The sequence below is a fragment of the Lissotriton helveticus genome, chromosome 3_2 (assembly GCF_964261635.1).
Source record: "Lissotriton helveticus chromosome 3_2, aLisHel1.1, whole genome shotgun sequence".
Classification (NCBI taxonomy): Eukaryota; Metazoa; Chordata; class Amphibia; order Caudata; family Salamandridae; genus Lissotriton; species Lissotriton helveticus.
In genome coordinates, this window is record NC_136062.1 from 128,307,725 (window position 1) to 128,328,600 (window position 20,876).

At 46.0% G+C, this 20,876-nt stretch overlaps 1 protein-coding gene across 1 annotated transcript in view; it reads right to left on the reverse strand.

The window, feature by feature from the left end:
* The window catches only part of FAN1 (FANCD2 and FANCI associated nuclease 1), a 234,852-nt gene that overhangs the window by 68,210 nt on the left and 145,766 nt on the right, over positions 1 to 20,876 (reverse strand). The window contains exon 9 of the mRNA XM_078684916.1: positions 8,188 to 8,352. Coding sequence (XP_078541042.1) covers positions 8,188 to 8,352 — 165 coding nt within the window. The remainder of the gene's footprint in view (positions 1 to 8,187; positions 8,353 to 20,876) is intronic.

A 20,876-nucleotide genomic window follows, 5' to 3' on the forward strand; every position in this document is an offset into this window, starting at 1 on the left:
GTGATGCATCGCTTGTTTTCCACCGCACCAGTTTTGGAACTTTGTCGCATGTAAAAGTACTGTTGGCTAAACGTGACGCAACTGTGAACTTTTCACGCAACTGTGGATTATTTTATCACAACCTTAAGAACACTTGTGAAACCATATCCTTGAACTGTGTATGTTGGATTTTTGTCGTTTTGGTCTTGTGTAGTTTAAATTAAATAACTTTATTTTTCTAAACTGTTGTGGAGTCAGTTTGTGGTGTTTTCACTGTGTTACTGTGAGTGTTGCTACAAATACTTTACACATTGCCTTTGATAAGCCTTGACTTCTCGTGCCAAGCTACCAGGGGGGTGAGCAGGGGTTATCTCAGAGGGTTTCCTCCTTACCCTGACTAGAAGCAAGGGTCCCTATTTGGACAGTGGTACCTACCTCTGCCAACTAGAGACCCCCAGTTCTAACAAGCTTTAAGAGAGTAAAGCTCTGTCCCACATTCAGTGAAGAAGGATGACATCATGGTGAGGTCTCTTTTGCTGGACAGAGATCCTGCTCGTAATTCAGCTGCAACGTGCTATCCAGTACACAGCAATGTGCAGGGAGCAGAAAGATGAAGCATAGAACATCCGCCATGCTACCAAAAAGGAACAGAAAGTTGGTCCAGGAAACTTGTGGATGACCAAAGGCCACATTAAGTGGCTCACCACGGGCCAAAAGGGTCATAGTAGGAGCATCCTTCACAGAAAAAAGCTTAAAGACAGAGGCTGCATTTATACTCTTTGACACCACCATACACCGAAGCACTAAATATACAGTAAATTCCAGTTTCTGTCCGGTTTCTACTGAAAAGTAAATATTCCTTTTGGTGGTGTTCTGTTGGTTATAATTGGTATTAACTAAAAACCGGAAATGCTAGCCAGAACCTACTACAAATGTGAAAATTACCAACAGCAAGCAGAAAAGGCAGTAATCACTGATGGAGCTCTGCAGTCTCTGCTGCCACCATGGGAAATAAAGTGCTCTCTAGCTTGTTTATGTGCTGTGGATCTTATGTGAGGATGGACATGCAACTACATTAATGAGGAGTAGGAGAAAGATAGCAATAAGGGATGCAACACTGTTTCACACTTCATCCGAGTGAGCAATGGTTGAAGGAGGCAGACTCAAAGCCCTTTTATTTCCATGTAATATAATGTAAGTTAGCATTTCTTAACTGCAAGCTGTCACTCTGCAAGGAGTATCCTGGCGCTGAGGAATAGACGATGAGCGCGGGTCCTATAACATACCAGCTTATGTTCCGACAAGATTAGTGCAAGGCAGCGGACATCAGAAATGTTGTATATCCATGCCTTCAATGCCTTCCTAAATTGAGATTCAGTTTTCTGTAGTCTTAAGTTGGTTGGAAGGGCATTCCATGCTTTAGACTCTAGGACGGCGACAGTTTTTCCTCCTTTAGTGATCCGTCTGAAAGAGGGAGGTTTCAGGAGGTTGGCTGTGGATGACCTAAGAGTCCTGGTAGTGGCATATGGGGAGAACTGTGCTGAGAGATACTTAGGTCCCAGTGTAAGCATGGCACTATAAGTGATTAAAAGAATTAAAAAAAGAATTATTTTATGAATCGGAAGCCAAAGCAGAACTTTAAGCGCCGCTGATGCGGACGCTCTGCGTGGAAGCCTCAGAACAAGGCATGCTGCAGCATTTGGGACCACTTGTCTTTTTTTATCGTGGTTTTATTTGCTCCTGCAAGGAGGCTGTTGCAGTAGTCCAAGCGCGAGCGAATTAGGGCCACTGCTACTGATTTCCTTGTAGGAAGCGGAATCAGATCAAAGAATTTCTTTAATGATCTTATTAGGCTAAAGCAGGTCCCTGCTGTGGCTGACGCATGCGCCAGAATGGACAACCCGGTATCAAACTGTACCCCTAGATTTTTTGCAACTTTAACCATGTCTGGTGGGGGCGTAGTTCCCTCTCACCACTACACATCCGGAAGGAAAGTTACATCCCTCCCAATGGGCAAAATTTCTGTTTTATCGGTATTATATTTCAAATGGTTGTGATCAGGGGAGGACATGCATCTAAGGGAGAACCTGATTTGCATGCCCTGATGGCCTCGTAAGTCGATTCTAGTGCTACCAGTTTAAAGGTTTTAATGCAATGTTCACTGGGGCTGGGAGCTGGTTCAGTAGGACCATCCCTATTTTTACTGGGGCCAATTGGGAAATTCTTTTGAATATTAAGAATCTTTTCTTCGCAATCTCATTACACAGAGTTTGTGAAGGAGGTAATTCCTTCTGCAATACATTGGGGTTAGTGAAAGATTTTACGATCGTGAAGATCGCTTTTTGATCTAAATTGGCCTCCATTATTTTCTTTGAATAATACTCTTTTTTCGCAATTTTAATGTGGTTGTGATAGAGTTTCCTGCTCTTTTTGTAAGCTATTCTGTCTGCACTATTGTACAACCTTCTCCATTTACGTTCATGTTGCTTACAGTTGGAATGATTTGATGCTAAATCGGGCATGAACCAGGGGGCCTTTTGAGTTTTTGATTTCTTGATCTTGTCGTGTTTCTCTAGTGGCAATAGCTCATTACAAACTGTCGTAAGCCAGGAGTGGAGACGGCAAGCGTCCCCCCCTGGGTTTCCTGTCATGTGTGATCAGCTTTGGGTTGTCAGCTAGTTGTGCTCATTTACGTCTAGGTTGGGGGTCAGAGGCTGGTAAATCAGAGCCCCTTTTCTGTGGCATCCCAATTGTCAATAGTACCAAAAAATGGTCTGACCAAATCAGCGGAACAGGAATGTCCACTGATAGGGCTGTGAAGTTGGAACAGACCCCATCAAGGATATGCCCCGCCTGATGAGTTGGATGCTCCACTAGTTGATTTAGTGTAAGGAGCTCTATACTTTGGAGGAAATTATCCGTTCCTGGTGCAAGTCTCGATTCCAAGTGAAGATTAAAGTCACCAAGCAGCGTTTAATTAGCATATCTAAGAAGTAGATGACTTAGGGAGTCTCCAAGTGAATCTATGAAGGTGGAGCTTTGCCCTGGAGGCCGATAAATCAGGGCACCTGATAGCATCAAGGTCGAAGCTAGAGCAATGCAATGAATCGCGAAAGATAATGGCCAGCCCACCACCTCTGCCACCTGATCTATCCTTCCTGCAAATTTTATAACTGGGTGGAAGTGCTATTGCTACATCCGGGTTACACCAATCCTTCAGCCAAGATTCAGTGATAAATAAAAAATCAAGTTGCTGATCTAGGATTCAATCCCTAACATCCTGGCAGTGTTTGCTAAGTGATCTCGTATTGATTAAGCCTCCTTTGATTTCGGCTTTGTGTGTTGTAGTGGGTAGGCTTATCCTATCTATTAATGTGGAAGGGCCTGAGGAAAAGACCGATCTGCACTTATGGCAGGAGCATGCGCCCCATATTCTTTCAGGTGCAACTTGGCATTTGCAATGTCCCTTGGGATTAAGTAGCTTCAGGGCCTCAGCACTATATACCAACTCTGGTTGAGGTCGAACAGCATTCCCTGCCCTTGTCGCCTTCTTGGCGTGGACGGGCGCAGGCGGGCTTGCCTTTGGCGCGCCAGCGGCGCGTCCGCTGCACGCGTCTGGCCCAGCATGGAACTAAATAGCTGGCCGGGCACGGGAGGGTCCTAGGTTCCGGTCTCCCTACCGGAAGTTACCCAAGTTGAGATTGAGTCAGGACGGGTGGGAGGTGTGTCCGCTTCCCTCCAATCAAACCGGTAGGAGGCTGGCGTTGGACCGGGGAAGCGGAGGCAGGCTGGGTAACAATGCAAATGTAAGTAAACAAAGACTTGTGCAAAAAAAGTTAAAACACAGGTGCGGGGATTAGCACGTTAAAAATAATACACAGCTACTTTTTAAAAACAATATCGAGTTTTAAAAACAGGCTACTGGCTGAAAATGCCGGATTTGGTCCCAAAATTAACAAAGAGCGTCAGGCAATGCACTTGCGGTACACCAGCTAGTATACACAGTGAGGACTACTCTCACCTTCCTACTATAATGTATTATTATTATATTGTGTGTTATATGTTTGTGACTACAAGAGGCTTGCAGTAAGTTAAAGCTACTAGCACTAGGCCTGACCTAAACATGTAGGCAGCTGAATGAGCTGGGCTACCGAAATCCTATTTTGCAGAACTTTACATGTTTTGTCAATAGCAAAACGTTTAGCTTGTACACTTCATTCTTTTTCCTGGTACTTCTCAACCACACTTCTACAAGGTTTTATACAATAAAGGTAAATTAATGAAAAAAACCATCTATGCAGGCGGTGTTAAAGATGCCTTCCAACAGACTGAGCAAAACTAGAAGAGACTCATTAGAACAAGTATCAACATTTTTGAGGAGCATTATAAAACTCTAAAATCATCAAGGCAGCAATACATAATCATAAAAAGCCGGCTAGTTCTTTGAAGACTCCAACTGCATTAGAAATTGTGGTGGTATCAGAATCTACATGTACGGTATTGAACAAGTACATCACCTCTCCAGATTCATGCCAGAATCCAACCTGGTTTGGTGCTTTATTAAACATTGGAAATAAATATGTGGTTGATGAAAGGGTCATGTTATCTCTTCTCTTCTTTTCAGTCCCTTATCTGTCAAAACTTGGGGTGTTTCTTTCACTTCAAATCAAAATATGATCAAATCAATGATCTCTAGTGCCTGGTGTTTATAAAAACTGTTTTAAGCTATACAAAGGGACACCATATGCTTGGGTATGTTCATTCAAGAATGCTGTACTGAGTTCACTCTCAAGCAAACATGCCTGTAAGCAGAGTGGCCTTATTAGCTTCAATGTATTGGGAGCAAAAGTCTAAGGTGGTGCCAGAAAATAGATTAAAGAACCATACACCAAGTACCTAGTACATCTTTTTGTCTGCCTCTCTTTGGCCACACCGCTGTCTAAAGTATAAAATAATAAGTATATTTTTCTCTATGAAGATATAGACAACAGCATGGACAGTTCGGAAACTACCACAAAAGGCAGTGATTATGATTGCATGGTTGCATGCACCGAACCCTGGCAAAGGAAGATCTGCCCGTTACCCACTGTATGTAGAGGCTCACAATCTCACAGCGCCTCTACCCTTTCAGCTCCAACTGACTTATATATCAAATACCCCCACACAAACAGGATTCACTCTGCCAACCACCACTGTGGGCCACATGTTGCAAAACAAATTTTAAAGGTGAAGTTCAAAAGACTGTAGGCTCTAGCTGTTGGCCACAGAAACAACCCAAAGGTTAGCTAGATGTCATTACTCTGTGCTCAAAATTTAGTTAAAGGTCCAGTGCAAGAAGTAGTAACAATCACAGAACACACTAAGCAAAGTTTACGGATGTAAATGTTCCTTGCCCAATCACTAGAAGATATCTTTAAGTGTGATAGTTCTACAGTATGTATTTGGCAGTTGTATAAACCCCTATCATGGCACAGAGCTTTACATCTTGGAGACTCTACAGTAGAACTAACAATAAGAGACAGTATGCATTATGACAGTATGGTTGTGAACGTGACAAAGGAAGGCTTTGAGATCTAGCTAGGTGGACAACAGCTCAAGGCTGTTGATGCGGAGACCCTGCTGATGGGGTGCCCCCAAGCCTCGGACAGTGATACCTTGCAAGTGTACCCCGCACCTTGTGAGGGATGCAGCCATGGTGATGGTCAGTTGTGGAACTAGTTCTAGAAAAGCCCAACCCTGCAACAGGTTGCTGGCGCTCCACCACTGCAGAGAGCAATTAGTATGGACCCAATATCAACTCTAGACCTTTCTAGTGACTGTCCGCTTGTGATGATTGTGCTGCAAGGCATTCCTGCGGCAGGTGCATGAGAAACTGTGTGTTGGGGACAATGGCAATCTAAGAGGCCATCATACAGAGGAGAAGCATGAATGTCCGGTTACTGGAGATCTGCCTGAAAGAGAGGGAGCAATCTCTGAAAGGCCTGAACTTGTGCGGGGCTGGGGAATGCTTTCCCAACCACGGCACTTGCCCCTAAAAAGGGTTGGATTTGTAGGGGCTTGAAAAGAGACTTTGTAGTATTGATTGTCAACTCTAGACTGTGTAGTAGGTCTATGGTGAGTTGGGTTTTAGCCAAGCACTGGAGCTGTGTTGCGCTCTTGATCAGCCAGTCTTCGAGGTAAGGGTAGACATGGAAGTCACTCCTCCAAAGTTGAGCGGCTACCACTGCAAGAGACTTTGCACTCCATGATTTTACTATAATAATGTATGATAACCATTGCAAAGGGAAATATGTGTGAATGTTGTACAACCCACCTACTGGGTTCCGGAGTACTTTGCTGGACCTCAGTTTGAAGCAAGAGACACAGAGCCAGGCATAGCGCTGGAATTAATGCCCCTGACAGCGTTGTCAGTAGTGTCTATAGCACACCAAATCCTAGTCTTGGAAATAGTCTACCCTTCTGCAACTAATTCCTGGGCCCGCTGCTTATACAGATCCAGGAGAACTTGTAACAAGTCTCCCATCTCATCCCACTGGGCCCTATCATCCCTGGAGAGTAAGCCAACTCGGTTGGTGATACCCCAGTGAGTGGCAGAGGAAGTGGCCACCCTCTTACCTGCTGCATCAATCTTCTTTTTTTTATAACATATTTTATTGATTTTATACATCAAACAATAAACCAGAAGACATTAGTCAGTATAGTCACATGTCAACATGATGCATCAATCTTCTTAATCTCCTTTTCTGGAAGTGGCACATCCCCGGTCCCCTGTGCATTAGCCCGTTTGCATGCAGTATGCACCACAAATGAGCCTGGTGGGAGCTGACCTCCGATACAGCGAGGGACTGAAGTAGAGGGCTTGTATATCTTTTTCAGCCTGAGAGTTACCACCCTAGCCTTCACCGGGTCCTTAAAGGGTCTGTGGCGCTTTTTAACATGCACTTGACCATGCAGAGGTATTGAACTGAACGCTGGGTGTCTGAAAGCATCTCAATTAGGAAGTCTTTCTCCTTAGGGACTGTGTGGAGATCTACCTTGTGGAAGGTGGCCTCCCTGTGAATGACCTCTGGAGAGAAGGGCTTGACTTAATATAAATACAAGTCAGTGTAACCGCATCATAATCATCTTGTGGATCATCCCGCGGCTAACAATGGAGTTGATGCCCATGAGCATTACCAGTCATAAGAGGAGCCACAATATCTTGAGACTTGGACGAAAAAGAAGTTGGGCACGTGCGAGCAAAGCACGAGATGGCAGGAGTATGCAAAGCAGATACATCTACACCTACACATTCCACAAACATACATTTCCTTTACAGTGGACATAGTGTGTAGGATGTGTACACCCAAAATCATCCATTTGATCAGGCCAGGCAATGTCTTCACACCGGACAGCGCGATCCTTACCCCCACAACAGATTCCTCAACCTGTGCTCTGCTCAACTCATAGTGCAGGTCGAGAGGACTAACTTGATTGTCACAGGAGAAAACGGGTGACCAGGCACCTTAGGTTATCACGTATGTTGCACGGGTCTTTGGGCCAGGGATACCTTCATCTTCCAAGTTCGTGGCTCTGCATTTGCTCTTTATCACTCCATCTGGATGTCTGAAGGACCACCATCCGGTGAATATAAGAGCAGGTATAAATTATGATCTCTGATTCAGGCCAGAACTGCATGTTATCAGGAGGTATCAGCTTATAAAATATGTACAATTAAGAAAAACAAACAAGGTAGGTCAACATGGTACTGCTGCAAGTGAAACTGCTAAATCTTTTTCCTACAATGTTGTTTTACTGTATGGTATTCTGGATGTGTTAGAAATAATTCTATAATGACTACTCCAATTGTCAATTCCTGAACACTGCTAGCACTAAACAAAATATATATGTTTATAACACTACTGTCTGCTTAACCAATTCCTTATGAAAGGAGCAGGCTATCCAGTACAAAAAGTGGAAAGTAATGCTACAGTGTACGATTTGCCAAATAATCTTAAGTGTGAAGACCAATTACTTACTTTACTCACAGGGGTGACACCTTCCACTGCGAGCAAAGGTCTATTTTCGAACAGGTTTCATAATTTTGTGCAGCGGAGGGATTCTCATATATGCATTGTGCCATTATAAATAATAAGGCGGTGGCCTGGAAGGACAAGTGGGGTTCTCCAACTCAAACTTAGTGTTTAAACAATTACTGATTTTACTCACATGGGTGACATCTTCTACTTCAATCACAGGCATATTTTGGAACAGGTGTCGCAACTTCTTACAGCTGGCTGATTCTCGAATACGCAATGCACGCTGGTACAGAGCAAGGCGATGGCCTGTTCGGACAAATGGGTCTGTTAACCCCTCCAACACATAACCAACGGCCTGGAAAAAAGATGCAGAAATGATGAGGAGTCTGCTAACTAGGCCTATGTCAATAAAGATTTGCTTTCTCTGGTGCAGCAACTTCTGTATGGTCAATATCAAGATTGGTAAAGAATTTTTTATGATTTCGCAAAAGAAAACTAACATGTCAAGATATGCAGAATACTGCACATATATGTATCCACACCATTCTTTATTGGTAGTGTAGCACATCAATCACATAGTAGACATTAATAGTAATAACAACAATAATAACCGTAATGATAACAAAAACGGCAACAATAATATTTATTATTACAAATTCATCCAAGAGTGTGAAACGGAGAATATGAATAGGAGTGATAGTTGATGACTTTAGAAAGGAAGAAGAGCTGGGACAGGTGTCCACTGAAGAATGCACATATTCACACTTGCATACGACTAGTTTTTCAATGCAGTACTGTGGACAGGGTCTTATTTATAATCTAATACTAAAATTGCTGTCAAAAAAGAAAAACTGAAAGACTGTTACCACCTTTGTTACATGTGGTAAAGTAAGGGTAGTACCGAAATGAGGCAAATTTATTGCACAGGGAAAATCTTCATTTGTGAGCAGCACAGTCACAATCCTCCTATCCCTTCAAGCAGCATCAACAAAATCAACACAAGCCTACTGCCCAACTACATCCAAGGACTAGGATACTGCTCTGCTTCCCTGGAAAGCAGGACGGTCCCCGGGTCACAAAACTGCAGGCAACAGGATCCTTTTTACACCCACCCTCGAAAAACAAGCGCAAAAAAAATCATCACAAGTGCATAGCTGCAGAGCTGAATATGCTCTCCGATGAAGTCAAGAAGTAATATGACAAACTCGTATGGGTGTTTCTGTGGAAAGACACCCAAACTCTATAAAACGCCAGTGCTGATGATGCTCAATCCCCCTCATCCCCGCCTGCTTACAAAGGAATGCCCTGCGACAGAAGTTGGCAGAGCACATCTATTTCTGCAACCTAAGGATGCTCAAGAATAGTCCACCGTTAACCCAGCCTAGAGGGTAGGACTGCACAGGAGCACAGGGAGGAAGTAAGCCAGCCAATGGCTAGAACAGCTTCACTGAGCAAATACACACAAATACAAGTGAATGTCAACATCAGCATCCAGCCTCCAAATATACTTATGCGCGCATTTCCTTTTTCAGTTGTCATTATACATTAATGTAGTAAAATCATGGAGTAATTTCCCACAGAATGGATTACCACCATAGACAAACTGAGGGCTCTAATATTAATTTGCTTAATCGCTATCAAGATGCTGTTTAAACAGAGGTGGCCCATCATTAAGGGCGACGCTCCCCCCACTCATGTACAATGAGTGTCTGTCAGGCTGAGCAGAAGGTCAGCCTGACAGACAGTCGTCATGGTCGGGTCAGGCAGACAGGCGCTGTACATGTGCTAAATGCCCAGGTATCTGGCAGCCTGAGCCAAGCTGTGCCCGGCTAACGATTCCACAGCCCTGCTCAGGCTAGCAAAGCACTGCAAGGTCCTTCCCCTCGTGACGAGGGGATCATCACTGATATCCTCAGATATGGGTATTTCAGTTTTAAGCCCTGAAGTGCCTAGGGCTGAGTGTCTATCATGGACGCCACATCACAGAGTGTGGTGGGGTTAGTAATTCTCACTCTTCCTATCCCACTCTGTGAAAAGGTTGTGCAGGTCCTCCTCTCATTGGTTAACCCAAAACAAGGTCAGCCAATGAGATGAGAAGGCAGGATCATTGGGTTTTCCCTTCCCTACCAGAAGCATTCAGTTCCTTCCGGTACCTTTTGCTTTCTTTACACAAGTGCTTTTTAAAAATTGTTTGGGTACATTCATGCTTGTATGAATGTATGTGCAGGGGCGTTTGACAAGTAGCTATATAAGAAGGGAGGGCAAATGGGTGGTGGGTGGGTGCATGAATGCAGGCAAGGCGAGTGGCTATGAATAAAAAATAAAATTAAGTCACTTACCTTGCTTGTTGCACGTCTGATGTCCTCATCAATCTGGTCCCTCAGCTCAGAGTGCTCCTGCTCCAACCAATTCCATTAATCAATCCTGGTGCTACTCTCGTACTGATAACCAGCATGAGAGAAGCGTCAGGATTGGATGGAGCAATCTAGCTGCGCGCTCCTCCAGGCCCTGTAGGCCTGTACTTAGTCTCCACCCAGTTGTCTAAGACAGCTGGGTGGAGAGCTGCAGAGTGCGCATGTCATTTGGTGGGTGCAAGAGAGATGGCCAAACTGACATGCATACTTTGGAGCGTCCAGCTAGCTCCTTCAGTCCTCTTTGCTGCCAATCAGCAGGAGAGGAGGACACGCACCCATCTCTCCCGGCTGGGGGCTGTGGCTTGGCCCGTGAAAAATAAAATGACAATGAGATAATTAAATTGCCATTTTATTTTTCATGTTTAGCACGGCCGCAGAGGGTGGGGCGACTCTTACCCGCCCTCATGCAGAAACCGCCGCTGTGTAAGTGTATGTGCAAGTGTGTGCAGTGAATGGATATGCATGTATGTATGTGCTTGTTGAATGGCAGGTCTATCTGTGTGCAGTTGTTTTTGGATGGGTGTGAGTGTATGTGTGAGTGACCGCCCCCCCACTACCTCACATTACTCGTGGCCAGTGCAGTAAAGGAATCTTTAATTAGCTACCATGTATCTTTATTATACTGAGTCCTGCCTTTCCTCACAACAGAATGTTAGGCATACCATCATTCTTGATGTTTTAGGAAATTTCAAGTGCCTCCCCCCTGTTTAACCTGATGATAGGTATACCTGTACTCTCGGCTGGCAATTCTTGTTGCAGATACCCAAGCAAGTACTTACCAATCAAAGACAAAGGTCAGGCAGGAAAGTTGGGAATGCAGTATTGTGCCAAGAAAGAACAAGCATTTACAATGCAATGGTTTTGCCTTTGTTAAAGTTAGAGCTATTGGCATTGCGCTTGACATTATTTTTATTTATGTTTTTTTAAACATAAATAAATGGCATTGTCATTTACAATGCCACTAGCTTTATCTCTCGCAAATGACACACACAAACACACAGAGCCCCCCCCACACAGAGCCCCCCACACACAGTTTTTTTTAACATAAATAAATGGCATTGTCATTTACAATGCCACTAGCTTTATCTCTCGCAAATGACACACAAACACACAGAGCCCCCCCCACACACACACAGAGCCCCCCACACACACAGCCACACAGAGCCCCCCACACACACAGCCACACAAAGCCCCCCCCACACACAGCCACACAAAGCTTCCTACACACACAGCCACACAAAGCTTCCCACACACACAGCCACACAAAGCTTCCCACACACACAGCCACACAGCCCTCCACACACACCCACACAGCACAAGCAGGCAACAGGGGCACACGGAGGCACAAGCAGGCAACAGGGGCACACGGAGGCACAAGCAGGCAACAGGGGCACACGGAGGCACAAGCAGGCAACAGGGGCACACGGAGGCACAAGCAGGCAACAGGGGCACACGGAGGCACAAGCAGGCAACAGGGGCACACGGAGGCACAAGCAGGCAACAGGGGCACACGGAGGCACAAGCAGACAACAGGGGCACACGGAGGCACAAGCAGGCAACAGGGGCACACAGAGGCACAAGCAGGCAACAGGGGCACACGGAGGCACAAGCAGGCAACAGTATAGTTGCTCTAAATAACGATGACTGGTCTGTTTGAAAAGGGTAAGCAGCACCATGCAGACGCCAGTTACTGTTCCTTTCTTTTATGCTGACTGGGGACGAAGCCCGATACAAAGCGGAGCTTGCAGGTTAGTCCATCCCTTAACTAGGGTACTGACTTGTAGATTTACCACATAATCCGTCATCTGCTGTATAATTTGAAGATTGTAATTAATTTGATTTTGGTTCAAACCGTTCAGAAGTTAATAAAAGCAGTGATGCACATTTATGTGCAGTGGAAGGCCCTTTGCAAAGCTTAACTGGGAACCCGTTGCTTATTGCTATTTTTAATCACAATATAGTTTTTATTGTTGTTTTTTTATAAAATAGTCATCAAGGCTTTGTCGTTACAGGGTTGCAGCCCACATTGGCTGTCAATGGTTAAATGTTAAACTGGTACCAGTTAAGTGCAACCAATGCCTAGACAGTGTTAAGAAGTGTAAAAATGACAAAATAATGAAGTAATACTATCACAAAATGTGCTGCATTGCGTCACATAGGTGGTCTTTTCTAGAAGCAGAATTTACTCAACTGCCACACGGGTTGGCCCTCCCAAGCAACATAATAACGACACTAATGTACAAGCATGAAATGGACATCTTGTGACTATCCCCAGCTTATCCGTTGACCGGCAACTCAGAATTAACACACCACGTAGCTTGAAATGTTCCAAAAGAAAAATATCGTAAATGAAAAGTAGGCTGATTTAAACAAAGGAAGGGGAAGCACTTAAATGTGAAGATCCCAAAGACAGACGCACACATTTAGGAACCCCGAATATTAAATACTACTATGCGTGTTGACGTCTGTTGCCAAGGTTTTATAGTGAAACTTAAAGTCTGCCAATCACCAGGCCGATATAAATCATAACGGTTTATTGATAGACGTTTCATGTTCCTGGCGGTCACTTCCTTATTCCCCAGACTATCACCAGCAAAGAGGGCATTCACTGGTTGTGTTCGTCCAACACAAACGCCGCTCCCATGACACACAAAGAGACCAGTACTGCTCTTCGGCTGCTGCCTTCTGTCCTGTAGTCACCTTTCCAGCCACGAATGGGCGGGGTCATACCAGTGTCTGCGCCCCCACAAGCCAGGCTCCCTTGGTGCCTAGGGGCTGCCTGGGCATGTCCTTGCGGGTCAGTGACGCTGAAGAAGTTTCTGGAATACCCACTAGCAAAAAAAAAAAAAACACGACCTAGGAAGACTTGGACGCACCAAAGTAAAGGCATATATTCAGCAGAGAAATTATGTCTCTGATCTGCTGCAGACATAACCGAAAGGGTGAAGATATGCTAGGTATATCTGTACATAAATACTGTTCCCTCAGTTATACCTATATACGATGATGCACTCACTGCATGCTTCCAGTGGACCGGCTTAATTAACACTTCACAGATTAGCCAATGCACCGTGGTCCGCAAATCTACCACGCCCATTTTATGGCCCCCGTTCACAGGGCAGCCCCAAGAACAGAATGTCCAAAGGCAAACCCAAATGCTCAAAGTTACTGAGAGCGTAACAATAATGTTCCCAATCCGTCTCTGCTCAAAACACCTCTATACATCACCGCCAGTTTTGGGGTACACCCGATTCGTTTTATTTCAAGGGTAACATGGGGTCTCACCTATAAACCTGGGGCTAATGTTAAGGCCACTTATTGATATGCAGGTGATAGTTGCCCTAAGGGTCCGGATCACTGGAGATCGATGAGGGTTGCGGGGGAGCAATTGTAAACGGGAGCAAAGAAAGGGAGTCAAATGTGTTGCTTCTAAGATTATGCAGAGCAGGGCTGCTCAAATGTAGGATTGGGCTAACCGGAGTACAGTATGTGGCTCAGAAAGGCTTCGAGGTTTTGTGTCCAAATCAAGCGGGGGGAGGGGTAGTCTTGTTCCCCCACCGAAGGAAGATAATTAGCCCTGGGCCTTACTCTATAGGGGGAGGGGTGTTACTAGCCATTCACGCTTTTCAAGATGCGGAAATTGTTAACCCGGATGGTGGCGGTAAAGGGGTGCAGTCCAGACCTTGAGGGACTTTGCCTGGGTGCTGTTCCAGTTAAATTGACGGGGTAGGGGGGGATGGTCGCTCTATGCTTATAGTCCAGGACTCTCCCCGCGGATTTACTTTTGGGCGCAGCTCGGGCGTGGGACGGTGCTGATCCTCAGTTAAACTTGTCAAAGCCACACCCCCTCTCTCCCCCCCCCCCCCTCCCCACACACGTCAGTTTAACTCATATAAGCAAAACCCCTTCGGGACCTTACCTGCTCCCTAGCCCTGAAATACTGGTCTCCCCCAGACTCTCTGAATAGCAGACTGGGCGTACTGCCGCACTCGGCGTACTGAAGGGGTAACAAGGGGCCTACGCGTCGGGGAACCAGCTCCATGTCTCCGGCTCCACTCTCTACTTCAGACGTCGACACTCTCCGAAAAATTGGGCAGCAACAGCTGCTTATACGTCTGCGAAGGGATTGTGACGTGCCTGGATCTTTCACCAATCAAAAATAGAGAAGCAAGCTTACTTCGCCATAAAACATTTTATGTGGTTTAGATGGCAACGGAACTTTACAACAACGGAGACTGACTTCTCTGGACTGCATTGAATTACTATTAGAAACCGGGATTCGGTCTAAGCAATCACTGCTGTTGGAAGCTTGAAACAATATATAAAGGCAGCGGTAGGGGGGCGGGAACGGGAGGCGAGGCAGCGGTAGGGGGGCGGGAACGGGGCCGAGGAGACACGGAGAGCGAGGCAGCGGTAGGGGGGCGGGAACGGGAGCCGAGGCAGCGGTAGGGGGGCGGGAACGGGGCCGGGGAGACACGGAGAGCGAGGCAGTGGTAGGGGGGCGGGAACGGGAGCCGAGGCAGCGGTAAAAAGCAACAAAATAAAGCAAGCACTCACCTGGACTTCTTCCGGGTGCCTTCAATGGCGGACCACATTCGGGGGCGTTCCCGGCTTTTGGCTGACGTAGCGTGACGTAGCCAAAGTGGAAAAATTCTCGGGAACGCCCCCGAATCTGGTCCGAGATTGACGGACAGAGCCTTCTCCCAATGGCTAGCCTCCATTTATGGAGCTAGCCAATGGGAGGAGGGGGCGGATACCCGACCCCACATAGAGATATCATTAGATTTTGCTAGCGCATGCGTACTTCGTACGCATTGCGTAGGCAAAACCTAAAAAGGAGTAGAACATATATTGCTGCTAAGAAATCAAAGTATAAACCTTTTAGTCCTCTTTCTTTTCACAATCCTTAGTTAAAGAGATTATGCCAAGCCACTACAAAGTTGTAGACCAACCAATTTGGTATCTGGCCACTTAACATATACAAACAACAGGACATGTTGGATTACCAGTTCCAATATACAGATAAGCAAGAACCAACAATTCCATAACCAGGAAAAAAGGGAACAAATGCTCACTGCATACTAATAAGAGAATGGAGTCAAAAAGTGCTAAGCTAAGATCAAGGCAGACTCTAAAAAAAGGTGTGAATGAAATTACAGAACAAAATAAAGTCAAACCCCAAAGTGCAGACTACACTCGAAAAAGATTATGACGGGCTGAATTGATCCCCTCTCCCCGGTGTCTTCGCTGCACTCCGAAGACGACAAATTCCTACATACAGTTTGGCATGCACAACTCTCAATTGCTTTTGGTGGGGGGTCCTACAAAGCTGATCCGCAGTATTAAAATGTGTATTCCTCGAGCTCCAAAACTCACACTCCTGCATTGCACAAATTAAATTGGGGGCAATCACATTATAAAAGACATTTATTATTCTTGGGCCGGACACTTGCAAAACAAGATATTGTCAAACATTAGAAGGCTGACATCCCCCCTTGTGTATCGACATGGAAGGGAAGCATGGATTATGCTATGGAGTTAGAACGACCAGTATTCATTGCTCGTGGATGTCCACACAAGCACACTAAAATATGGAAGCAGTGGGCCACATATAGGAACATACCAACGGAGATGCACTCTACAGAAGATCATCAATTAATGAATGAAGTTGTAATATGCCAAAAAAGGCTGAGGGTTTACACTGTCACCATACACCTGTGACAGTCACACAAGTAAACATTAGATGCATTGAAGTGACTAGATGGAGAATTGGGTTTAGTGTAATGCAGTTATTTTTTGTTTAATGTGTGTAATCCTACGATGTTGGATAAGATGTGGGCTGCAATTTTCTCCAATATACAAATGTAATCATCTACAAGTTCATCATCTTATGGAATATCCTGTTTTGACCTCCACAAACTCAATAGAATTCGTAAAAAAAAGAGCCGAAGTGCAGCAGTAGACAATGCATCATCCAGCCTCCAAGATTAGAGATATCTGGAAAAACAAATCCCAGCCACCTAGCAGATGGGATCTCCTAACAAGGGCCCTTCAAGCTGGACCTAGAGGATTTGGAAGTATCAGCCACAGGCGCATATACTGTACTGTTCAAGAACAAATCTCATCGAAGAAAGAGAAATTATGCACTGAAACAAAGTGGCTAAGAAAAAGAACATAGGTAATTAAGAAAGTCTCGAAGAGCTAAGCCCTGTGACCTGGCACAGGAAAAGTGCAGCTGTTACCAAGCAACACAATAAGATCAACTGTTCAAAGTGTCTCAAGGCTGGGTTAATGATTACATTTCCGAACTCAGCACTGTTGAGAATGAGCCAGGGCAGGAGGAAATGCTCTCTTTTTACACCTAGCTTTATAATATGACGCAATTGTGCAATCCTCCTGACCTCGACTCCTTTTTAGGTCTCGCCTGAGCGCTGCTTTGGGAGGTTTTTAGTAAGGGCTTTTCCATGCTAAACACACGCTCTGTCATGCCGCGTTCAGCAGCAGATCATGGAACACTCTTTAAAAGATACACAAGAACAGTAGGCATCCTCGAGGCAGCACGAGGATGCCAATAATAATTAATACTACAACTTCTCCCTCCTCACAGGAAAGTAAATGTAAAAAAACAATAACAAATGATAAACAACACTTGAAAACAAAACAATCAAAGTAAACAAACGAATCTCAGAAAATAAATGAACCATATTTGAAGACATAACAGTCATTAAATTTTGAAGGCAACTTTCTACAATGAGCCTTCAATTCTGGCGATGAAGAACCTGCATCAAGATTTGTTGCAACTGAACTGGTATCAGACATAAATTCTGGACTGGATTGAGAAATGGAAACCAAAGTGGAAGATTGACTTCCAAAATTAGCAACTGAATCATGAATAAAATGAATCCAATCAGAATCATCTCATTCTTGTCTGGAAAGCTTAATAAAAAAATCAGCTTGAGAATCAGAAAGATGAACAAGCGATCTTTGATTCCACCATCCATTTTGACAAGAAAGGCTGAGTGACCAAGAAAGGCTGAGCCTTTACTGATACCAGTGACAAACAGGGGGAGCCCACATGCAAATTGCTTGATGACACAGACCTGCTCCGTGCAAATCAAAATTATTGTCATTACATCTATAATTAGAATGTTTAGTGGTTCAAGCCTCCTACGCCAAGATGAATCCAAATGCCTTTACTACAGTGCCTCGAAGGCCAAGAGTCCAAAGATTAACTATATGGGCGGAAAAGTGTCTGCCTCTGGTAGTTTCAATTTCTGCACAGTGAACATACTGTTCCTGCTGAGCCGCTTTTTCAAGTTAGCTAAGTTGATAGCTATTAGTCTGCCTGACCACTTGAAAAAAACTTTTTTCCGAATGCTTCCAAACAGATCCTGTTACAGGAGTTGCTTAATCCATGGGCAAGGCTCTCCTCTATGTTGCCATGCTTAGGTACATTTCTCGGACATCTCAGGAGATTTCCTGAAGACTCTCATAGACATGCGCTTTCATGGTGAGCAGCTTTTTGCAGAGAAGGCTTACCCACCTCTAGGGCACTTCAACAGCATCCACAATGTCCCAGCAAGCAGCAAAGCCATGGTGCACTCACTGGGCCTAGCCTCCCTAGCGCAAAAACAAAATCTCCCCCAGCGGTACAGCTGATGCTTGATAGCTACACCATGCCACAACAGTCCTGGCAGCACCAGCCTTCACAGATGATCCAAACACCCTGGCATGCCACTGTTTTTGGTGGAGGGATTGATCTAAGGGATACCAACCCCACAACAGCAGAATCTACAGGTCAAGACATCTTCCAATGCTGGTCTCCTGCCTCAAAACCTCTGACTCCTCCCCTCCATTTCACCAATGTTCAGGGCTTGGGAGGGTCTCTCATTTCTACTTCAATAGAGAGATGATTACAACAGACTGCTTCTAATCCCTTTGTGCCCTCTCCTCCAGACTGTACTTCTTTCACAAAAAACGTGTTCTCCAGCACATGCTGATGTTGTCCCTACTGTACTTTGCCCTGGTTGCAGAAGTGGTCCCTTCTCTGCTCCATGACCTGGTGGCAGCTGTGGTTCCTTATGATGTAGAAGCTGTGGTGAGGGAGCAGAGGTAAAGCTCCTATCAGTAGTCCTGTTTTTGTTCACATGAGGTCTTGGAGGCAGTTAAAGCCGTGGCTAGGTCGTCCTAAACATCCCTCTGTCCATGGGCAACATCCTAAAATTACTGCCCAATCAAATGGATCTCTCCTGTAAAGGAGTTAATCAAGATTCCAAAGCCACCACGGTATGTCACCATTAATCATTTAAAAAACAATACTGTTGTGGCCTCTGAATTCTCAGTGGACCCGCAACCATCAGAAAGCAATCCCCCCCCCCCTTCGGGGCCCCCTGTGTCAGAACTGACAGCGCACCATGGCCAATGTGGGGCGCAGGGGCGGACGCACTATCACGGACATGTTGGTCAAGGGCACCCCTAAGGGGGAGAAGGGTCCTCATTCTCCGGTAGCGGCGAGGGAAACCACAAGGTAAGACGACGGAGGGGCCCCTATCACTAAAGCCTTTTTGGAAACCCTATTTAACTCCCTGCGCAAGGACTTCCTGATGCTTAAACAAGATATGGCCGGGGAGTACCGTGAATTGCGCCGAGACGTGGATAGCCTGGGGGAACGATTAGCGGCGATAGAAGACACGGAACACAATCGGAACGAGGAAGTAGAACAATTGCAGCAAGAGGTCATCCGTCTTCGTGAACAGCAGGTGGACCTTCAGGCACACGCGGAGGACCTCAAAATCGCTCTCGGAGGAACAACATACGGGTCCGAGGTGTGCCACCCAAAGCAGAGGGAGACAATATCACCAGCTTCCTACACGGAATGTTCCGGGAATTTTGGGGGGAAGCAGATGACTTTGAAATTCGCATATACAGGGCGCACAGGGTAGGCTTGGCGCGCCGCGCACCTGCCCCCTGCCTGACATCCTGGCCTTCCTACCTGACTTTCCCCTGAAAGAGCAGATCCTGAGAGAGGCTTGCCAGAAACAACCTCCCCAACATCGTGGTTACCGCGTGGCATTATACCAGGACCTCTCAGCTGTCACCCTGCACAAGAGGAAAACCTTCAGGGTAGTTACCTCGTTACTGCGCAACAAAGGGATCCCTTATTCCTGGGGTCATCCCTTTCGGCTGATTTTTAAATGGAATGGAGCCTTACACCAACTCCGGTCACTGCAGGACACATGTGCCCTGCTGGGCATCGACCTCGGCGAGGACGCACTGACGCAGGAGGCACCTCTAAGATCTTCACAGGAGAAAACACCGCGACCCTCCCGCGACGGTTGGCAGCGAGTGGGTCGCAGACCTTCAACCAAGACCCATCTCAAACCGGACCCAGCAACAATGGTGCAGGAACAAGCTTGGTCTGTCCAGGAGGAGTCCAAAGACACAGCGTTACTGAACTGATGCAGCACTGTAGGGGGTTATGACTTTGCATTGGTACCGCGTGGGTCCGATGGGGGTTCGGGCGGGGGGCCGTCAGGGTCGCCTCAGCCACACGCACCTCAACGTAAGGTTACCACAGGCCTGAACTGTGTGTCGATAGGCCTGGGACTATTATTTGCAATGGGAAGTTCCTTGTTGGGGTAAGGGAGGAAGGTGGGGGGCTGGGGGGTTGTGCAGGGTTGTGGGGTCAGCCATGTTGGGGGTTAGGGGAGGAGGGGGGGTAGGACAAGTCGTTGGGATTTTGGAACCTTGTGAGTGAACTGTTGCTTGGGGTGGGAGGGTTGGGGCTCGGACAAGGGGGTTTCCGGGGATGGGACGGGGTAGGGGGGGAACCAGTGTGTCGGGGTGGAACCAGTGTGTCGGGAAAGGCAGGGCTTCAACCTGCGGCAGGATGGTTGGTCACTAGACTAACTTAGCGCGCACAATCCATTGACTTCATCTTGTCAGACACTACCTTAAGGCTTTTGACTCTAAATGTGAAGGGACTAAACAACCCCATTAAGCGGAGGGCGGTGCTTTCATATCTGGAAAATTCAGGTGCCGAAATTTGTTTGATCCAAGAAACTCACCTGCTTTCGAAGGACTGGCATAGATTAAGATCCCGGGCATTTCCCCACCAATTCTTTTCTTCTACGCCGTAGAAGAAGGCAGGTGTTGCAATTCTGGTGTCTAGACACTTTTGAGGGCAGGTCAAGGAAAAGGTGGGTGAGATCAAAGGCAGATTGTTAGCTCACAGTATACTGGTAGGTGGCCAGCAGATGACAATAGGATCTCTATAGACACCGAATACGGGGAAAGAGCCATTCCTACGAAACGCCCTCTCGGAGGTTCTACGCTCCTCAGACCCCCTTCTGAATAGGAGGGGACCTTTATCTAGTAATGGATACTGACAAAGATAGGTCCGTGCACAGGTATTGCAGCGCAGGCGCTATTTCCAGAGCAGGCAAATACTGGCTTCAGCAAAGAG